The 18,163-nt window shown below is 53.5% G+C and overlaps 1 protein-coding gene across 1 annotated transcript; it reads left to right on the top strand.

Annotated features, from left to right (window-relative positions):
• Positions 1 to 702: 702 nt before the first annotated feature.
• GNAT2 (G protein subunit alpha transducin 2) lies at positions 703 to 17,644 on the top strand. Its single transcript, XM_067531834.1, has 8 exons — positions 703 to 820; positions 5,671 to 5,713; positions 7,022 to 7,163; positions 8,152 to 8,309; positions 9,761 to 9,889; positions 10,230 to 10,359; positions 16,722 to 16,875; positions 17,454 to 17,644. The coding sequence occupies exons 1-8, from the start codon at positions 703 to 705 to the stop codon at positions 17,642 to 17,644; spliced, it is 1,065 nt and encodes a 354-aa protein (XP_067387935.1).
• Positions 17,645 to 18,163: the final 519 nt, after the last annotated feature.

The raw sequence follows: 18,163 nt of genomic DNA, 5'->3' as shown, positions 1-18,163 counted from the left end.
GCGTTTCTAATGCCCAGGTACCAGCTGCTAGAGTGCTGGCTGGTCCCTTCTGTTGCTGGTTAACCAGCCCCTTCCAGAGCTGGGTGCCACAGACAGAGAAGGCTGGTTGTACCCAATAGGCCCTGGGCTGACTTTTTTCATCTAGCGCTCCCCAGCTGCATGTGTCTGGCCTGGGAGCCCCTGAGTAACACACCACAGCCCCTGCGGCAGCGGGCAGCCTTCCTTTATGTGCGTGCAGGATGGGGGGAGCTCTCCCTTCCCCCCTTACATAATTACCTCCTCCGCCCCACCTGCAGCCTCCCCCCCCGGCCTTCGCGCTTCCCAGGCATTAATCTTTGCCATCTTGGGCTCATATAATTGGATTTCCCAGGTCACATGGTGAGCTAAAAAGCCCCCAATCCGTAGGAAAGAAATTGGGTTATCCATGGGGAATTAAGGTAGAGAGCAGAGAGAGAGAGGGGGAGCCGGGCAAGGTGAAGGGCTCCCATGCTGCCTTCGTAGCAGTCTCCGGCCAGCAGCCGTCCTGGGTGGACCTCCAGAGCCGGGCAGCAGCGTGCGGCGCTTCTCTGGGCACAGATCTCGATTTTGTTTATTTCTCTCTCTCTCTCTCCACCCCGTAAAGGGTGAGTGGCCCAGGGTGAAGAGCTGGAAGAGACAGAGGAACTAGGGGAGCTAGAGGAGCCAGAGGAGGACGATACCGAGATGGGGAGCGGAGCGAGCGCCGAGGATAAGGAACTGGCCAAAAGGTCCAAGGAGCTGGAGAAGAAGCTGCAGGAAGATGCAGACAGGGAGGCGAAGACAGTCAAGCTGCTGCTGTTAGGTAAGGGTGGGAGCAGCCGGGCAGCGCTGGAGCTTGCCTGGGGCACTTGGATTCCTAGGGGAGGGTTCAGCGGGCAGGGAGGCGGTTCTGTACCCCTCGGAGCGGGTCTCCACGCAGGTACTACATGTGCAGCCTGCGGAGAACGGCCCAACAAGGGACGCTGGTGTTTCGGGCTCAGCGCTGGCGAGGAGGGGGATGGGTAGCCTGGGCCGATCAGAGCATGGGACGAAGGCAACCCCCCCAAAGGAGACGGGGCGAAGGAAACCAGACAGGGGGGTTATTGTCGCAGGGCCTGAGGACAACCAGTGGATGTGAAGGGATTAGAAAAGGGCAGCACCTGCTGCTGGCCAAGGGCTGGGAGATGGAAGAACGAGAAGAGGGAGGATGAAATGGAGCACGGGATCAAGGCAGGAGGGCTGCTCTGGCTGCTACAGTCCCCGCTGGGTTCGGAGATGGGCTCACCCTGGTTTTTTGTTGTTGTTTTTCTCATTTTTTCCCACCTGAGAGGAGGGTCAGTTCTTCAGCCGTGCCAGATGGGCTCTCATTAGCCTGATGACTTCCTAACTGAAGCGATTAGCGGGGACAGGGAGATTTCTCAGCCGATCGGATGTGACAAGAGGTCACAAACACCCTCTTGAGAGATGCCTGGGTGAAGGGGGCAGCACCTCTGGAGGGATTAAAAAGCTATTTGTAATTTTCCAGAAAGGGGGGGGGGGGTAGGCATAGGAAGGCTGTGGCTGGTGTCACCGTTTGGTACCTAGATACTTCCGTCTCCCAGCATCAGGAGGGGCTGGGCTGGTGGATTGATTTGGTGATTCCCCAAGGGCCACGAGTGAAGAGGGAATTGATTAGAGAGTCATTTTTCTGGCCAAAAAAGGCAAACCCAGCAATACATTTACTGCTTCACATCACACAAGCGCTCAGTGGCTGACGCGCAGGACAGAGACTCAGGAAACCTGGGTTCTCACTCCAGCTCTGCTACAGCCTCCCAGTTTGACCCTCCGATTCCCCCCTCTGTAAACCAGAATGACAATGCTATCCTACCACATTCATACGGCGTGGGAGGCTTAGGGGATGGATCTGCCAGAGAGGCTACTCTGGTGAGGAAGGGGTTGCAGGATCAAACCCCAGCTCATTAGCACGGATTCGGTGTTTTGAGATCTCTGGCATCGAGGCACTAGAGGAAAGCAGAGGATGATGATAATTGTGTCTGTTAACGGCTTGTTGTTAGCAAACCTTCGATTCTCCAGTAGCAGTGTGAATAGAAAGGGCTGGACTTGATTTCTGAACACATTGATTTTGCCTCACTCCTCAGTTTAGCCTAACATCCCCGGGGCAGATGGTCTGTGCTCTATGTCTGCATTACTGAGGGCCTTGTCTACACTAGCACTGATGCAGGCAAAAGTTTTGTCGTTCAGGGTGTGAAAAAACACACTCCTGAGGGACATAAGTTTTGCCGGCAGAAGCGCTGGTGTGGACAGCGCTGTGGCGGTGGGAGATGCTCTCCTGCTGCCATAGCCACCGCCGCTCGTTTTGGGTGGTTTTATTAGGTCGGCGGGAGAGCTCGCTCCTGTCGACATAACGTGGCTAAACCAGCGCTCTGACGGCAGCCCAGCTGGGCCGCTGTCAGTTTTAAGTGTAGACTAGCCCTGAGTCGCCAGCCGGTGACTTCACACTCCTGCTGATCTCCGAGGTGCAAGCTGGAGTGAATGGGGCTATCCCACTCGTGGACTGGGCGCTCTCTCAGCCCTGTTACAGAGCACTCAGACAGGAGCTGAGTACCGCAAACAGCGTAATTCCAGGGCAGTTCTCACCGCGAGCCAGGCATGGCTGATGCAAGGCAGCCTGCTAAGAGATGCCAAGGGCACGCACCATTTAGGCCTCCTAAAGCTGCGATGGCTCTTGGTGGATCTGGAGGCTCCGGCTCACCACCCCAAATCCCTCCCCTCTCCTTATCCTTGAGCTCCAGTTTGGAGCCGCAGCTGCCTTTGTGCCTCCCACCTGAAATGGCTGCTCGCTCTGGCACATGGTGAAGTCTGGGGCACCCAAATCCTACAACACAACAAGCCTGTGTGCATGTAAAGTCAGCCGGGAGGGGCCCCTGCTTGCTCACAGGGGCAGCTAGGGTCCAAGTGTCTTCTTCAAGAAAGCTGGGGGGTGGGGGAAGGTGTGAGGGGGAGGATGCTGTGGGGAATAGGTAGGAGAGGACCTGGGGGTGCAGAAGGTGAGGAAGCAGGTGTAAGGGTGAAGGCTAAAGGCCAGTGGAGGGTCATGGGACAAGTTCCTCCAACCTATGCCCACTTAGTGTCACTATCAGCTAGGGTAATTGACCACCGACCTGCAACCAAGCTCAGACCTCTCTTCCCAAAGAAATGCTCCTGCTCCCAGAGAAGTGATGGGCTCGATGTAGCAATGACGGGGTGAGGTCTCTGGCCTGGGCCAGCTCAGACTAGATGCGCACACGGGTTTGTGGGGCCACCCCCTTCCTTGAGCTGGGGCTGGTTGCAGCATTCCAGCCCAGGAACTGGTCAGTGGGAGTCAGTCCTGGTCAGCAACTCAGGGTGCCTTAAGTCACCTTCTGCAATTCCCGTGCTTGCCCCGCGTGCCTGGAGAGAACTTCCTGCCTGCACCAGACCCATGCTAGTCTGAAGGCAACAGAATCAGCCCTTGCTCCAGAGGGCGACTGGGTAGCGGTAGGAAAGATGACACGAGCGGAGAACTGAGATTGAGGCTAAATGCCCCGGCTAGAGACCCAGCCTCCACCCCAGCCTCCAGGGAGCGAAGAGCCAGCAGGGCCCTTCTCGTCCCAGAGCCACCCTGGGGAAACGAGCGCCCTTCGTGGGTCGTAGGGACGCCGCTCCCTGGAGTTACAGATTACAGTGCGGCCGCCTCGCCGCTTGCTCTGCAGGAGCAGGATGCCTACGCCTGAATCTGAGCAGCGCCGCGAGGTTTATCCGGGTGACAGCAGGGATCAGGGCGATTAGGCCCTAATTCTAAGCAGCTTCCTGTTTTGGAATAAGCTGCTTACTATGAGAAGATGAGGCAATGGCCGGTGCTTGCGGCTGGGAACTGAAGGGCAGGAGACAAGAACAGAGGCGGGAGAGGCTAAGAAGAGCAAAGCTCAGGGCTGGGCTGGGCGTGCCCAAGGGCTGAGATCATTTTACCAGGCAGGGAATCCCAGCTCCAGGCTGAGTCCAATCCCTGCTGCCGTAGGGCGCCAGGGCTGGTCAGTCCCACCCACAGTGGCCGTGCTGGAGTGTGATATGACAGTCCCCGCAGGACAGAAACGGGCCAGTCTTGCTGTACAGGATTCCGCAGTGGGGGGGACTTATGGCGGAACTGGGTCCCCTGACCCCGTAGCAATGATGGGTCCTTCGTGTCGGGAGCTTGGCAGGAGTGGCAGCCTCTGAGCCCTGCTGAGGGGTCCTGGAGGATGGTATCTCCAGTCTTCCTGGGCCAAAGAAATGAGCGGATCCAATGGGGAGCCTCTGGGAAATAAAAAGGGAGCATGAGCAAGGCACGGGGGGTCTCCCTATGCCTCAGAAAGCTATTCCGTCCCCACTGAGCGCAGGGATATCCAAGCCAGGAGGGGACTGAGGCTGAAAGGTTCCCCTGATCCACCAAACCAGCAAGGCCCAGTACTGAGAGAAGTGGATGGCGGGGCAGTAAGTGCAGCGAGAATCAGCGACAATGCACCCACTAATCTGACAGCAGGCTCGCCGTGGGGCAGGAGGGTTGGGTAAAGGAGGGGGAGGGGTTGCAGGCTTAGTCAAGGGGGTGTGGAAGGTTGACAGAAGCTGGAAGGTATTGCTGTGAGGGCTCATCCTGGAGGGTGGGGGGCAGCGAAGGCTTTGAATGCCTGGCAGCGGGTCGAGTGGGCTTGTTGAGGCGGGAAAGTACAACCTGTTCTTCGAAGCCTCCCAGGCCAGAGATTCCACAAGCCTCGCGAGGCCATCTCTTCCCACGCTGAACTCGCCTCCCAGGTAGAAAGTTATTCCTAAAAATCCAACCTAAGCCTTCCTGGCGGCGAACTAAGCTGCTCTGTTCTCGTCCTACCCCCAGTGGCCATGGAGAGCGACAGATCCCCGTCCTCTGTGGACCAACCTTCACCTATTTGAAGATTGTTATCATGGGCCCCCTCAACTTTCTCGTCTCTAGACCACCCGGGCCCAATTCTTTCCTCATCCCGGAGCCTGCGGGGCACGAGATTGTTTGAACCCGGGCGGGGGGCGGGATCAGGTTTGGGCTGGAAGCGCGTGTCCCAACTTCTGCACGGTGAGACCGTCTTAACGTGGAGATTAGCTGGGGGTGCCGCTGGCTGCCCCAGAGCCTCCTGCGCACGGGCTGGCAAACCGTGCAGTCTGGGGCAGCCCAGCTCTCCCACCGTTTAGCGTGCCTCCCCCTCCCAAAGCCGGGCTCACCCAGCTCAGTTCAGACCATGCCCCCGCGTCAGTGCAAAGCGAGAGGAAAGTTCTTCCGCCGCTTACACGAAACAGGATAAATCCCTGGTTTCTAGACAGCCAGTTTGAAGACTCCCGTGAAACAAGGCCATTCCCAGCCTCTTGGGAGCCCAGGGCCTGGGATCAACGGATCTGTTTGATCCACAGTTAATAGCCCGCTAGAGAAATGCATCAGTGCTGAACTGTCTGAGGAGCCACTGCAGAGAGAAGCGCCTGGGGAAGAGGAGTAGGGCCGATGCGGCGTCCTGGCCGCTGTGTATCCAGGTTCTTACGCTGCATCTGTCACTGTAAGAACCGAGGGCTACAGAGCTGGGGTCCCCTTGAAGGCACGTGTGTCTCTCTCTCTGTCTGGATGCTGACACTCAAACGTTTCCTCTGGCTCTTTTCCAGGTGCTGGGGAGTCAGGCAAGAGCACCATCGTCAAACAGATGAAGTGAGTACGATGGCAGGGCTGGGAGTCAGCTGCCCAGAACACAGCCCAAGGAGGTTCCCTTCTAGTTGCCTAATCTAGGCATGAACGTAGCATGGTTAATGCCTGCCCTGCTGCCGGGCCAGGCCGCCTGGCCGGCTGGCACAGAGGAAAATAGTTCAGCAAGAATAAAAAGGGCTTAAACAACTAAATAAAAATAGCATCGGCAGTTACGCTCGCTAGCTAGGAGAGAGAGGTGACCAGTGCCGCTTCGAGGCTCGAACTGATCTGCTGCTGGAGTCTCTTCATGCGCCTGAACAGTAATGAGCAAAGGGTGGGGAGGGAAATTTCATTTCTCTCATGGATCTGCTATAGACCCCTCTCAGGACAAGGCGATCGGTCTAAATGGACAGCTGATCTCGCATCTCAGCAACAGTGCCCTGGGGAACGTCCCATACGAGCTGCTGGTGCCAGGGAGGCAGGGTGGGGGGGCTGTTGGCAAGTTGAGTCCAGCCACACCAACCAAGCAGGCTGCAGGTGGCAAATCTCCAAGCACCAAGGGGGAGGAAACAGCCATGCCCCCTTTCTGTGTCACTTCTTGCTGTGCTGGGCCTCTGATGTAAGCCCTGTGGGGCAGAGAACACTGAAACCATCATGGCGCTGCACCGGGAGCGAGTGAGCGCTACCCATCGGTGGAGGCCAGTCGCAGAAGGTCCGATTCCATCGGACCTTCCCCTGTGAATCCGATATTTTGTCACTGGCAGAGCCACGTGTGGTCAACTCAGGAGCTAATCCGGGCCATGGGTCTCAGACCTCTCTCCTTGCAAATCTGGTACCATGGGCTGGCTCAAAGACGACCAGGGAGGGAGTTTTCTGGACTTGGATGCGAGACACCTGTGCAAATCAATGGGCTCAGTTGTGAGCCTGGCTGCACACCAGCACAGGCGTAGACAGGGGCGTAAGGAGCCCCCCTTCTTCCCTGCATGGCTGACACATTGCCAGATACTCCTAGCAGATGCCACCATATCGCTACCCCCCACCCCCATGCCATGCAGTTGGGTGGATTCTTAGCCCCACACCCAAGCCCAGCCAGCCTGCCCGAGCCAGCACCGAGGGGGAAAGTCATCTAGGCCAGGAAACCGACAGGCACTGATTCAAGCCTAGGTGTAAGCAGGGGCCAAAGTGCGACTGTCACATTTCAGTCCCTGCACTGCCTCTCATCGGGGCTGGATCGCAAGGTGCCAGTCTCTACGCTGCAGAGAGAGGGTTGACAGGGAAAGCAAGGCTCTGATTCCTGCTAAGGGCCTATGTTTTATTCCCTTCTCCCCGCAGGATTATCCATCAAGATGGTTACACGGAAGAAGAGTGCCTGGAATTTAAGTCCATCATCTATGGCAACGTGCTGCAGTCAATCCTGGCTATCATCCGAGCAATGTCCACGCTGGGGATCGATTACGTCGAACCTGGGCGAGGGGTCAGTATGCTGCACCTGCTGCCACTGGAACATTTCTCTGTCCCCCAGGCATCCGCAACCCAGGGCAGGGGAAGGCGGAGGGTGAACCGGTCCCCACGTGTTCATCGGTTCGAGTGCATGCAATTTCCATTTACATGAAGGAGCCCTCGGGGATGGTGAAGGGCAGTAGGGGATACAGGCTGCTCTCGGGTTGGAGAGGGGGTCTGCTCTTTCTGAGCCACCAGGGGGCAGACAGGTTCCTACCAGCCTCCCTCGAGCTGGCCTGTGAAGACTAGCAGTGTGGGTCTGAACTCAGGGGGCTAGCCCACGTCTCTGCCCGAGGTCCACACTGCTCTTTTTAGCACACCAGCTCGTCCATCTACTGGGATTGGGAGGCTCGCTCCCAGCTGCAGTGTAGACGTACCTGGTGCATCTCATTCACTCCTGCTAGCGGCCGGTAGAACCCAGATGCTCCCGGCTGCTCCTTACAACAGTAGATAAATATTTGAATAGACGCCACTGCCATTAGGCGGGCAGATGCCAGTCGTTTGTTTCCATTTCCATGTGAGGTTTCCAGGATGTAGCTCTGCAGGGAAGGGCAATACCTCCAAGCACTGGAAAGGGAGGAGCTGCAGGGGAGGAGAGTCCAGAGACCTTGTTCCTTTCACTATTTGCAGAGGAACAAGGAGCTGGTTTCACCTTGCGTCAGGCACTGGGTTGCTATCATGTGTTACCATCTCCTGCTTAAGGAAAACATTCTGAGAGCAGCTTGAGTTCCTCACGCCCTGGCCTGGCCAGACATGATCCCGGGCCTGTTTCTCCACCATCTCTGGGGAAGCTGTTCTTAAAAATCAGCAAGGTTGGGTGGGAGTAGAATTTAAATGCCAAAATCCAGAGAAAAACACCAGGACGCACACAAAACCTGACCTTGTGCAGACGGGCCCACAGCAGGGTCTGCTGTTCGTGCTCCTGTCCAGCCCCAGCCACTCACCAGTTCTGCCTCTCGCAGGACGACGGGCGGCAGCTGTGCAACTTGGCAGATTCCATCGAGGAGGGCACCATGCCGCCGGAGTTAGTGGACTGTATAAAAAAGCTGTGGAAAGATGCGGGAGTCCAGGCCTGTTTTGACAGAGCAGCTGAGTACCAGCTCAACGACTCTGCTTCATAGTAAGTCATTAAGAAAAGCAACTGCCAGACGGCGAGACCCTCCAGGTACGGGGGCTGACTTTTATTGGGACATGGAGGACTCCTCCATCTGTGGGGCTTAGTAACTTGAATCTTCCCCTTCGCTGGAGTTGAAATGACTGACGTTGCAGTTACCATCACCCCGTACGGCCAATTAAAAAAACCTCAGGCCTGGCAGCTTTTCACCAGCCGCCAAGGGAAAGGGAAGGAGAAATCCCAGATGAAGGGCCCAACCTGCTGCCTTTGAAGCCAGTGGCAGTTTTAGCACTGACTCCAAGGAAAGCCTTGTCAGACAGGAGAAGGGGCACATGCCCCTTGAAGGACCCTAGAAGGCAAGCAAGATAGACTAGAACGGCTTTGAAAGCATAAGGCTCAATCAAGAGGCAAGCAGAGGACTCTTCATTCACTATGTAACAAGCGAGGTCCTTTGCACTTCCATTTAGCCCAGGATGGTTCCATGTGAATCCTCTGGATTGTTAGGGCGAGATAGGGAACACGGGATTATCTCCATTGGCCCTTATAATACTACTGAGTCATACAAAAAGATCCTACACAACTGACACTCGAATATCACTGCCTGCTGCCCTGGTGCTGCCCGCCCCTCCTCACCACCATTACTGTATAAATGGCTTGAAGCCCCACAGGTTTAAAAGACCATCACTAGATTCTGCTACAACAATCCCTAGCTTAAACCCAACAAATCAAGCAAGCCGGCCCGGCTCCTTAACTGATGCCATTTGTCCCTCCCTCTCATTTTAACATAGTTCTCAAGGGCAGAGCAGAAGCGCGGGCACATTATAGTGAGTGTGACAGGAAACTCCCAGCATTATTTCCATCAGCTGATCCCAGTGTGCTGGGGGAGGGCTTCACACACCATGGCCTGCCACACAGCTCCCTCGTAGGCTGCATTCGACAACAGGAGGGAGGCACAACGGTGGACGCTGGAACTTGCAGTCACAGGCTTTCCAGAGCACAGTACTCATGGAGCTGCTCCATCACCTCCCAGCTGGAGGGTCCACCTGTCTGTCTGCCTCCATCTGGTCTGTCTCTTGTCTTCTAATTCGATCATCAATTCTTTGGGTCCTAGCAGCCCGTGCTTTTGCTCTGCGTTTGTACAGCGCCTGGCACAATGGGGACATGGTCCATGACAGGCTTCTAGGTGCTGCTGATAAGTCTAGGGGGAAGCTTTGCCCCCGATTACCCAGGAACTGGGATTTTCATGCTCTTCAGTCAGGCTAGAAGGACGTCTCCTCTCCCCTCCGGCTAGCAGAATCTCTTTGACTGGAGAGGAGCTTTCCCACTGTCCTCTCAGATGATTGCTGTCTCACTGATACCACCTTAACCAAGGCCTTCTTCCCCACACCCTAGCTAGTGATATGCCCTATCCTTTAGGACTGACCCTCCTCCCAACACCTCTCTGCATTCCTGCCTAGCTACCTGAACCAGCTGGATAGGATCACAGCCCCCGAGTACCTCCCCAACGAACAGGATGTACTACGCTCTCGCGTGAAGACCACGGGGATTATAGAGACCAAGTTCGCCGTCAAAGATCTCAACTTCAGGTGGGCCCCTGTGTCACTCCCCTCTGGCGGCCCCTCGCAGCAGCACTGACTCAGGCATCCGGGCCCAACTCCAGCCTGGATAGCGCCGTTCTGTTTCAGTCGGCTGAGAGAGTCTCTTTCACGTCCCCTCCTAAACGGCTGCATTTCTCGGCTGGTGTAAATCAGCAGAGCGCCATTGCTCTGTCAGCTAAGGATCTGGCCCTCTGTGCTCACGTAAACATTTGTCACATCCCAGCCCGGCAGCGGTTGGGTTTCTGCAGTGGGTGGTGGGACTGCCCCCGCCCGTTAGGTGCTCTGGGCGGGAAGGGGCTATCTAACGGCAGCAGTATTTCCTCCACAGGATGTTTGACGTGGGAGGACAAAGGTCAGAGCGCAAAAAGTGGATCCACTGCTTCGAGGGGGTGACCTGCATCATCTTCTGCGGAGCTCTGAGCGCCTACGACATGGTGCTGGTAGAGGATGACGAAGTGGTATGTTCTCGCTTGTGGGCACTCTCTGCCACCAGAGTGCAGCTGGGCGGCTGCTCTTCCCTTTTTCAGAGCCTCAGGAAGCGGAAAAAAACTCCCAGCTCCGCTCTGAGAAAAAACCAGGGGAAATCTGAGAGCCACCAGCCAGATTTTAAGAAAATAGCATCAGCCCAGCACCAACAGGGGCGAGGGGAGGGGTGGGCACCGACTCCTGCCCTGTATGACGTGCCTGTATTGCCTGGGACGCAGGGAGTCGCTGGCAGGCAACAGAGCTTTGAAGAGCCTTGAATGGCGGCTCACGGGTTCACTCGCAGCATTGTGCTGCTCTGACGCAAGTCCAGGAAGGCAGATAGCGCTTGCCTGACATCAGCTTAACCCAGGTCTGAAAATAAATGCCTGCCTTCCAGCCAGTACAGCTGGCAGCGAAAACTAACTCAGGGAGCACAGTGACATCCTGTGGCTGGCTAAGGCTAATCCTGCAGGTCTGTTCCTTAAGGATATTTCAGGGGGGCTGCCCAACCGCTTGCCTTTAAAGAGGGCATCAGAAATCAGTAGGGGAAGGAAGATGGGCTTGTAGTTAAAGCACGAGTTAAGAGAGCTGGATGCACTGCCTAGCTGTGTGTGACCTCGAGCAGATCACGCACGGACGCCTTGGTCTTTCAGAAGTACCAAGGAGCCTCAATTCTCACTGATTTCAATAGGGGGTGCGGGTGCTCAGTACCTCTGAACAGACGACTGTTAATGGGTCTGCAATGCCTGCCTCTGTCAATTAGGGACCATACCAGCGACCTCTCAGGGTTACCATGAGGCTGAATTAAACGGAGTATTTGTAAAGCAATTGGAGAGCCTGCAAAGTGTTCTCCTCTGCCCTACCGCCCTGTTGCAGAGCGGGTGCAGAACGTCAGCACGTCGGTTTCAGAACCAGTAAACTGCGCAGCAAAGGTTTAAAGTTCAGAGGAGAAATCGGAAAGAGTTCAGAAGTGAGCCGCAAGTACGCAAACCTGCTTCACAGCAAGAAACCAAGGAAGCTCAATCGCTCTAGTTTGCCCAAGAGAAGGTCAAGAGGTGACTTGATCACAGGCCATCAATTCCTGAACAAAAAGGAGATTTCCAGTGGCACAGGATCTTTAATCTAGCAGACAAAGGCGGACCAGGATCCAACGGCTGGCAGCTGAAGCTAGACAAATGCAGACTAGATATCAGGTGTACATTTTTAGCAGCCAGGACGTTTAACCGTTAGAACCAGTTACCTGGTATGTGACGGATTTGGTGGCCTTGGAGACTAAACTTTACAGTGCAGAACTTTACGTGCCCTGCCACTCCATGGACCCCTCAGCCCTGAGTCAGGTACCCGGGCTCCCTACACGCTGCATCCCGAGAACTAGGGAAGAACAGGATTCACCTAAGCCAGCCAATAGGACATGCCAAGACCCTGCTCTTCTCAGGGACTTGAGCACCTAACTTGGGGGTGGGGAGGATGCCATCCCCAATAGCTAGAACATGCACCTGGGAGACCCAGCTCTGAATCCCCTCTCTAATTCGGAGCAAGAACTGGAACCCAAGTCATCTACCTCCCAGCTAAGGGCGCTGCTGAGTGGGAATTCTGGGGCAGGCTTCTCTCACACTCTCCTCCTGAAGCCGTTCCACTTTGTATGAAACATTGAAATAGTCCTTGGAGCAGGGACTGGACCCTAGGTCTCCCAGGAGAGTGCACTAACCCCTAGGCTATAGTCTCTCTCTCTCTTTCTGGCCTAGTGACTATTTAACTCTTTCACACAAAGAACAGCTTCAACAGAAGAAGCTGAGACACCCACCCCAGAATACGCCATAGCCTGAGGTGTGGGAGACTCAAGCTCATGTCCCTGCTCTGAATCAAGGAGATGGGGATTCAAACCTAGGTCTCTGAGGTGAGCGCTCTAACCACTGAGAAACTGAGTAGAGGGGGAACCTGCACCGCCGTATGTTGTGTGGGGTGTGCGTGCTCCGAGCGTGTCCACAGCGAGCAAGACAGGTAGGGTAACACCTCACATGTGGATCATGCCAAGCAAGTCAGCAGCAGCAGGAATCAGCGGTTTTGCACTTGCCCACGGGTGGAAGCTTATGTCCCTAGGAATTTAGGCACCCTCAGGGTTAAGCAGCAGCTGAACAGGAGCTTCGAGGATCTAAATTTTGGACTTAGATGAATAAAATGGCAGTTAGGCACCTAAATCCCTTTGTGGATCTAGCCCTGAATCTTTAAATCAAAATTAGGCGTCCCTTCCTCAAAGCTCTGCTCTAGCTCCACCACGAGCGATGGGCTAACTGCAGGAATCCCAGGGTGGGGTTCTCTGGTCTGTGCTGTGCAGATCAGACTAGATGAGCAGAAGGACCTCTCTTGTTTTTAAAATCTAGGGACCTCTGTAGGCAATAGCAAAAGGAAAACAGCCAAACTGCATAGCCAAGAATCCAGCTCGCAAGAAACCGCTGGAGAATTACTACCTTCTCTGTGGGACAGTATGGGTGAAATCCTGACCCCACCAAACTCAAACTCTCCTTGACTTCCATGGGGGTAGTGCCCCCCCAGGTGGGTGGTCACACTGGTTGCTGAAGGTCAGGTGTCAGTGTAGGAAGGAACTGCGGCTTACCAGTGACAATTAAACCCACAGGTAGTAAAGGCACCTGTAATGAACACAACAAATGCATGGAAGAGGCAGCGAACTAGCCAGGCAGCCAGCTGCAGGTGAGCCTGTGCTCCCATAGTGGCAGGAACCACTTCGAACAGGCTGCAGTTTTACCATGACAAACTATTCATGATCCTGCTGCTGCTATGTGCAGTTACGGAAACAATTATTGTGACTACACCCCCTGCTCGCTAGCAATGCAGCCAGCCAGAGATAAGCCCCACCCACCCACACTGAACCTGGCTCCCCAGTGCAGCGTGAGCCCACCTCTAAGGGACGCCCTCATTCCACTGAGGAGTGGTGACTCTGAAAGAGTGGGGCGCTGTGGTGGGCAATCAGCTGCACATGAGCTTCCAGCGGGACTCTGGGACCAAAGGGGCTGATGCGCTCCTGGGATGCATAAAGATGGGGAGTCTCGAGTAGAAGTAGAGAAGTTATTTTACATCTGTATTTGGGACAGGTGTGACCAGTGCTAGAATGTGGTGTCCAGTTCTGGTGCTCACACTCCCAGGAGGATGTTGATAAATGGCTGAGGGTTCAGAAAAGTCACAGGAACGATTAAAGCACTGGTTCCCAACCTTTTTGGCTCAAGGGCCACGGATATCATTTTTACAACCCTGAAGGGACACCAGTCTCCGCCAGCAGCTCCCCCCCACACACTGCAGCCAGATGGATGGAGTTATGGGAGGAGGCTGCCTCTCTCCTCGCTGATCTCCCGTCCCCCTGGCTGCAGCAGGGAAATCACACCTGTCCTGTAGCCCCGTGCGCTCCACCTGGGTTGCTAGGGAGTGGCTCCTTTCTGCAGCCAGAGGGATGGGAGATCAGTGCTCCCCTCCCTCCAGCTCCAGCAGCGACCCCAGCGCCTAGGGCCCCAGGCCAAGCGCTTTGCCATGCTCCCTGCTACAGCCGGGAGGAGGGCAGCGCTGATCTCCCGTCCCCTTGGCTGCAGAAAGAGCCTGCACCAGTCTCAGCCCCGTGCCAATGCGCTTCGCCGGGGTCCTTAGACAGCGGCTCCCTATGCAGCCAGCGGAAGGGAGCGGCAGGCCACTGTGAAAGTCCCCTGGGCCACTTTTGGTCCCCGGGCCACAGGTTGGGAACCACTGGATTAAAGGATTAGAAAACGTGCCCGATAATAGACTCAAGGAGCTCAAGCTATTTAGCCTAGCACAGAGAAGGTTAAGGGGTGACAATCACAGTCTGTAAATAGAGACTTGGGGAACAAATATTTATTAATGAGCTCTTGCATCCAGCAGAGAATGGTTTGACACGATCCAGCAGCTGGAAGTTGAAGCTCAGCAAATTCAGACTGGAAATAAGGTGTGCATTTTTAACAGTGAGAATAATTAACTATTGGAACAACTTACCAAGGTTCATGGTGGATTCATCATCATCGACTGTTTTCACGTCAAGATTGAATGTGTTTCTAAAAGATCTGCTCTAGGAATTATTTGGGGCAGCTCTCTGGCTTGTGCTTTCTAGGTGGTCAGACTAGATGGGAATGATCCCTTCTGGCCTTGGAATCTATGAATTAGCAGAAGACAAAGCTTTGTCACCCAAGCAGTCCTCTTACCCTTCAGAGCCCAGGTATGACCCACCCTTAAGGCCCACTAGATTTGAGGTGTGGAAACACTAGAGGCTCAATTGGGTCCTCATCTGCACAGGTGGAACTTCCACTAAGTTCAACAGGACTTATTCGTGTGTAAATTGAAGCAGAGTTGAGCCCTCTTTTTAGCTAGCATGGAGCCTTTATTACAAGAACATAAGAATGGCCAGACTGGGTCAGACCAATGGTCCATCTAGCTCATCATCCTGTCTTCCGACAGCGGCCGGTGCCAGGGTTTAAGGGGGAGTGTACAGAACAAGGCAGTTGGGGAGATCCACGCCTTTCTTTCCCTCCTGGCAATCAGAGGTTTAGGACACCCAGAGCATGGGGTTGCATCCCTTGACCATCTTGGCTAATAGCCAATGATAGACCTATTCTCCATGAACTTATCTAGTTCTTTTTTGAACCCAGTTATACATTTGACCATCACCACATCCCAAAGCAATGAGTTCCACAGGTTAGTTGTGTGAAAAAAGTTCCTCTTGCTTACATTAAACCTGCTGCCTACAGCATCGAAGGGAAATCAGAGCAGCACCGACTGTGGGGAATGTTTCTGATGTCCCTAGTCAGCTAAGGCGCTAGCTCCGCAGGGGCGTTCAGCCTCTCCTTCAGGCAACACACAGAGGGCAAAGAGCAGAGAAAGCCGACGACAAGGCAGAGAACAGGAACAAGATGCATCCGGGTATCTTCGCCCTGCTGTCAGCAGCCCTCGGAGGCCTCCTGCTTCTCGCAGGTTATCAAAACAAACAGCTTTGGAGGAGGAGATTTGCAAATCAAAGAGAAAATGCTCTACAGCTCGTGGAGGGTTGGTTCTCTTCTAAGTAGACAAGAGACCGACCATGGACAGGGACGGGAGAAAGAACAATTCCTAAGGATAGTGAGGTGGTGGAATCTTCATCCTAGAGGTTTTTAAGGTACGGCTTGATTCTTTCCTGCACACAGATCCTGCCTTACAGCAATTAGGAATCTGACATTAGCTTTATGACATTAGAAGGGGAGGGTGCAGAATGAAACAAGTCCTTTACTCTGGACTCCTCCCGGTAGCTGCTGTGACAACCCATAAAACCAGCCAGGTGCCTCCGGTATGGCCAGGGAAAGAAGCAGGGCTACAGAATCAGCTGGCTTCTAGGAGCAGGAATGTGATGATTCTCAAGGTAAAAAGAATCCTCTAACAGTCCTAAGCAAGCAGCTCTCAACACTTTCAGATCATTGGCCGTTTCGATAAATATTCTCCCATAGAAACCACCCCATAAGCTTCTGTTTGGCAACCAGGTGGCTTGATTACAGCAGAAGAGCAGGAGTGTCTGCGAAGACAAAAAGGTAAAGAAACTTGCTGGAACGCAGGTGATTGGTTTCCAGCTGCTGGATTTGGTTCTGTGCTTTTGCCAGCAGTACTTTAAGTTCAGCAACAATAAATCTCTCCTCCATGGTTTCAGTGGACACTGCTCGTGTGCCTCGAGGGGGCGTGATTGGTAGCATCTAGAGGGCTTCACGATGGATCAGGGTTCCAGTGTGCTGGGCACTGGACCCAGAACAGTCTCTGCTCTAAAAAACTTGCAGTGGTTAGGTGGTCCCCCTTGCACTCTTTCAGTTGCGGCATCAGTTGGAAATTGGAGCCCTGTTGAAATTGCAACAAAGACTTTAAGGAGACAAGCCACCATGGAGGGGTGGGTTTGTTTTTTTCAAAAGTCGGTTTAAAGCTTCTGGACTATGACAAACAGGAAACATCACTGCTTTATGACCAGCAAAGGCTTCACCGTTGTACCGGAAGCAGGAGCATGTTAGAAAGGGCTGCCTTCTCACCTTTACAGCTGCAAAACTGATCCTTTGGAGATCAGAAAGCAAGTACAATTAGCAGCAGCTCAGGCAACGGCTGCTTAAAGCCTTAGTTTGTCTGAGGAACAAGGATGAGTAGGAGTTGGGACTCGCCCATGTTAATAAGCCACAGAAACTCGAGTGGGGGGGGGGGAGGGAACTTTCAGTATATGTTTGACCAAGCACGGACCCGCCCCTTCTTTCTGAAACCAGAACGAGCAGGGTCTTTAGAACACACCCACCGCTAAAGTTTCCTTAAGGGTGATGTAGTCTTTTTCTCTCTTCAGAATCGCATGCATGAGTCCCTGCATCTGTTCAACAGTATATGCAACCACAAATTCTTTGCTGCCACCTCCATTATTCTGTTCCTCAACAAGAAGGACCTCTTTGAGGAAAAGATCAAGAAAGTTCACCTCAGCATTTGCTTCCCAGATTATGATGGTGAGTTGGTCTAAAAAACTTTACCTGCTCCCCTTTACGGTGGTGTTTAGGCCCAAGTCCTCCTCACTCAAGACTTAAAAAAAAATATATATATATATATCAAACTGGAGGTACAAAAGCTCCCACCCAGTAATGGGTGGGAAGAAATGAGTAGCTCACAACCCATGAATAGGTAAGAAAATGGTTCTCTTGGTAAAAGTCTCATTAGGATCAAACTAGGCCTCTGCAGCCAGGAAAAGGATAGGATTTGTTGTCAACATTCCCATCTGTGGGTGATTTGGCAGGAACGAAGAGGCCTGGAGAACAAACTACTTTCTGACTCAAGGTTGAACCACCCCAAGGAAATTTCTACTCACACGTCACCTTTCGCGTAGAAAGCGCACGACATTGCTCAGGGCTGTCACTTCAGTCCTGTTCTTCAACGTGCATTTAATTCTCTCAACACATGGCAAAGAGTCACATTTCCTCTGCTGGCCATAGATCCTAGTCTAATCACAATGGGCTTTGAGGAGTTAATTAGTCCGGTCTTCCTAATCAGCAGCTCCTATCAGCAGAGTTTTTTCCTTATCCCCCAACAGGTCCTAACACATTTGAAGATGCAGGAGCTTACATCAAGAATCAGTTCCTTGATCTCAACATGCGAAAAGATGTGAAAGAAATCTACAGTCATATGACCTGTGCCACAGACACACAGAATGTCAAATTCGTGTTCGACGCAGTCACGGATGTCATCATCAAAGAGAACCTCAAGGACTGTGGTCTCTTCTAGAACTCCAACTTTTGCAGGTACTGTAGCTTCAAGCAGAGAACTAAAAAGCTTGCCGTTGAAGTGACAAGTTTAGCCACTTTACTACCAAACGTGCTCTGTGTGGGGAGGGATACGGCTATTGGACTTCTCACTGATAGAGCACCGGGTTCTCTGGAAAACTTGGCTTTTTGTCCTTGTAAACAGCACTATTACCACTAAACCACTGGTTCTCAACCTTTTCCAGACGGGGACATCCCTCCCGTCTTGGCAGTATCCTCCTTACTTCGTAGCATGGGAACAGCAGGGTGGTGGCGAGCACCAGCCACCTCTTGAAGAACCCATGAAACAAACCGTTTAAACCCTGACAGTCCCAGCAGTGGTTGATTTCCCTCAGCAGGTATAAGGTGTTTTGAGCTGAATCTGGTATGCTGAAGTAGGCTAGGGGCTCCATTTGGGTAGGAAAGTATCGTTTTGATGGAGTATATATTACAAAACAGTTCAGCCTTGTCTGTGGAGATGCTGTGCCTATTGTAATACAGA

This window comes from Emydura macquarii, unplaced genomic scaffold, assembly GCF_026122565.2.
Source record: "Emydura macquarii macquarii isolate MOO-44397 ecotype Brisbane River unplaced genomic scaffold, CSIRO-AGI_Emac_v2 contig_3220, whole genome shotgun sequence".
Lineage (NCBI taxonomy): Eukaryota > Metazoa > Chordata > Testudines > Chelidae > Emydura > Emydura macquarii.
The sequence above is the reverse complement of the archived record's forward strand: the minus strand, read 5'-3'. Positions and strand labels throughout refer to the sequence as shown.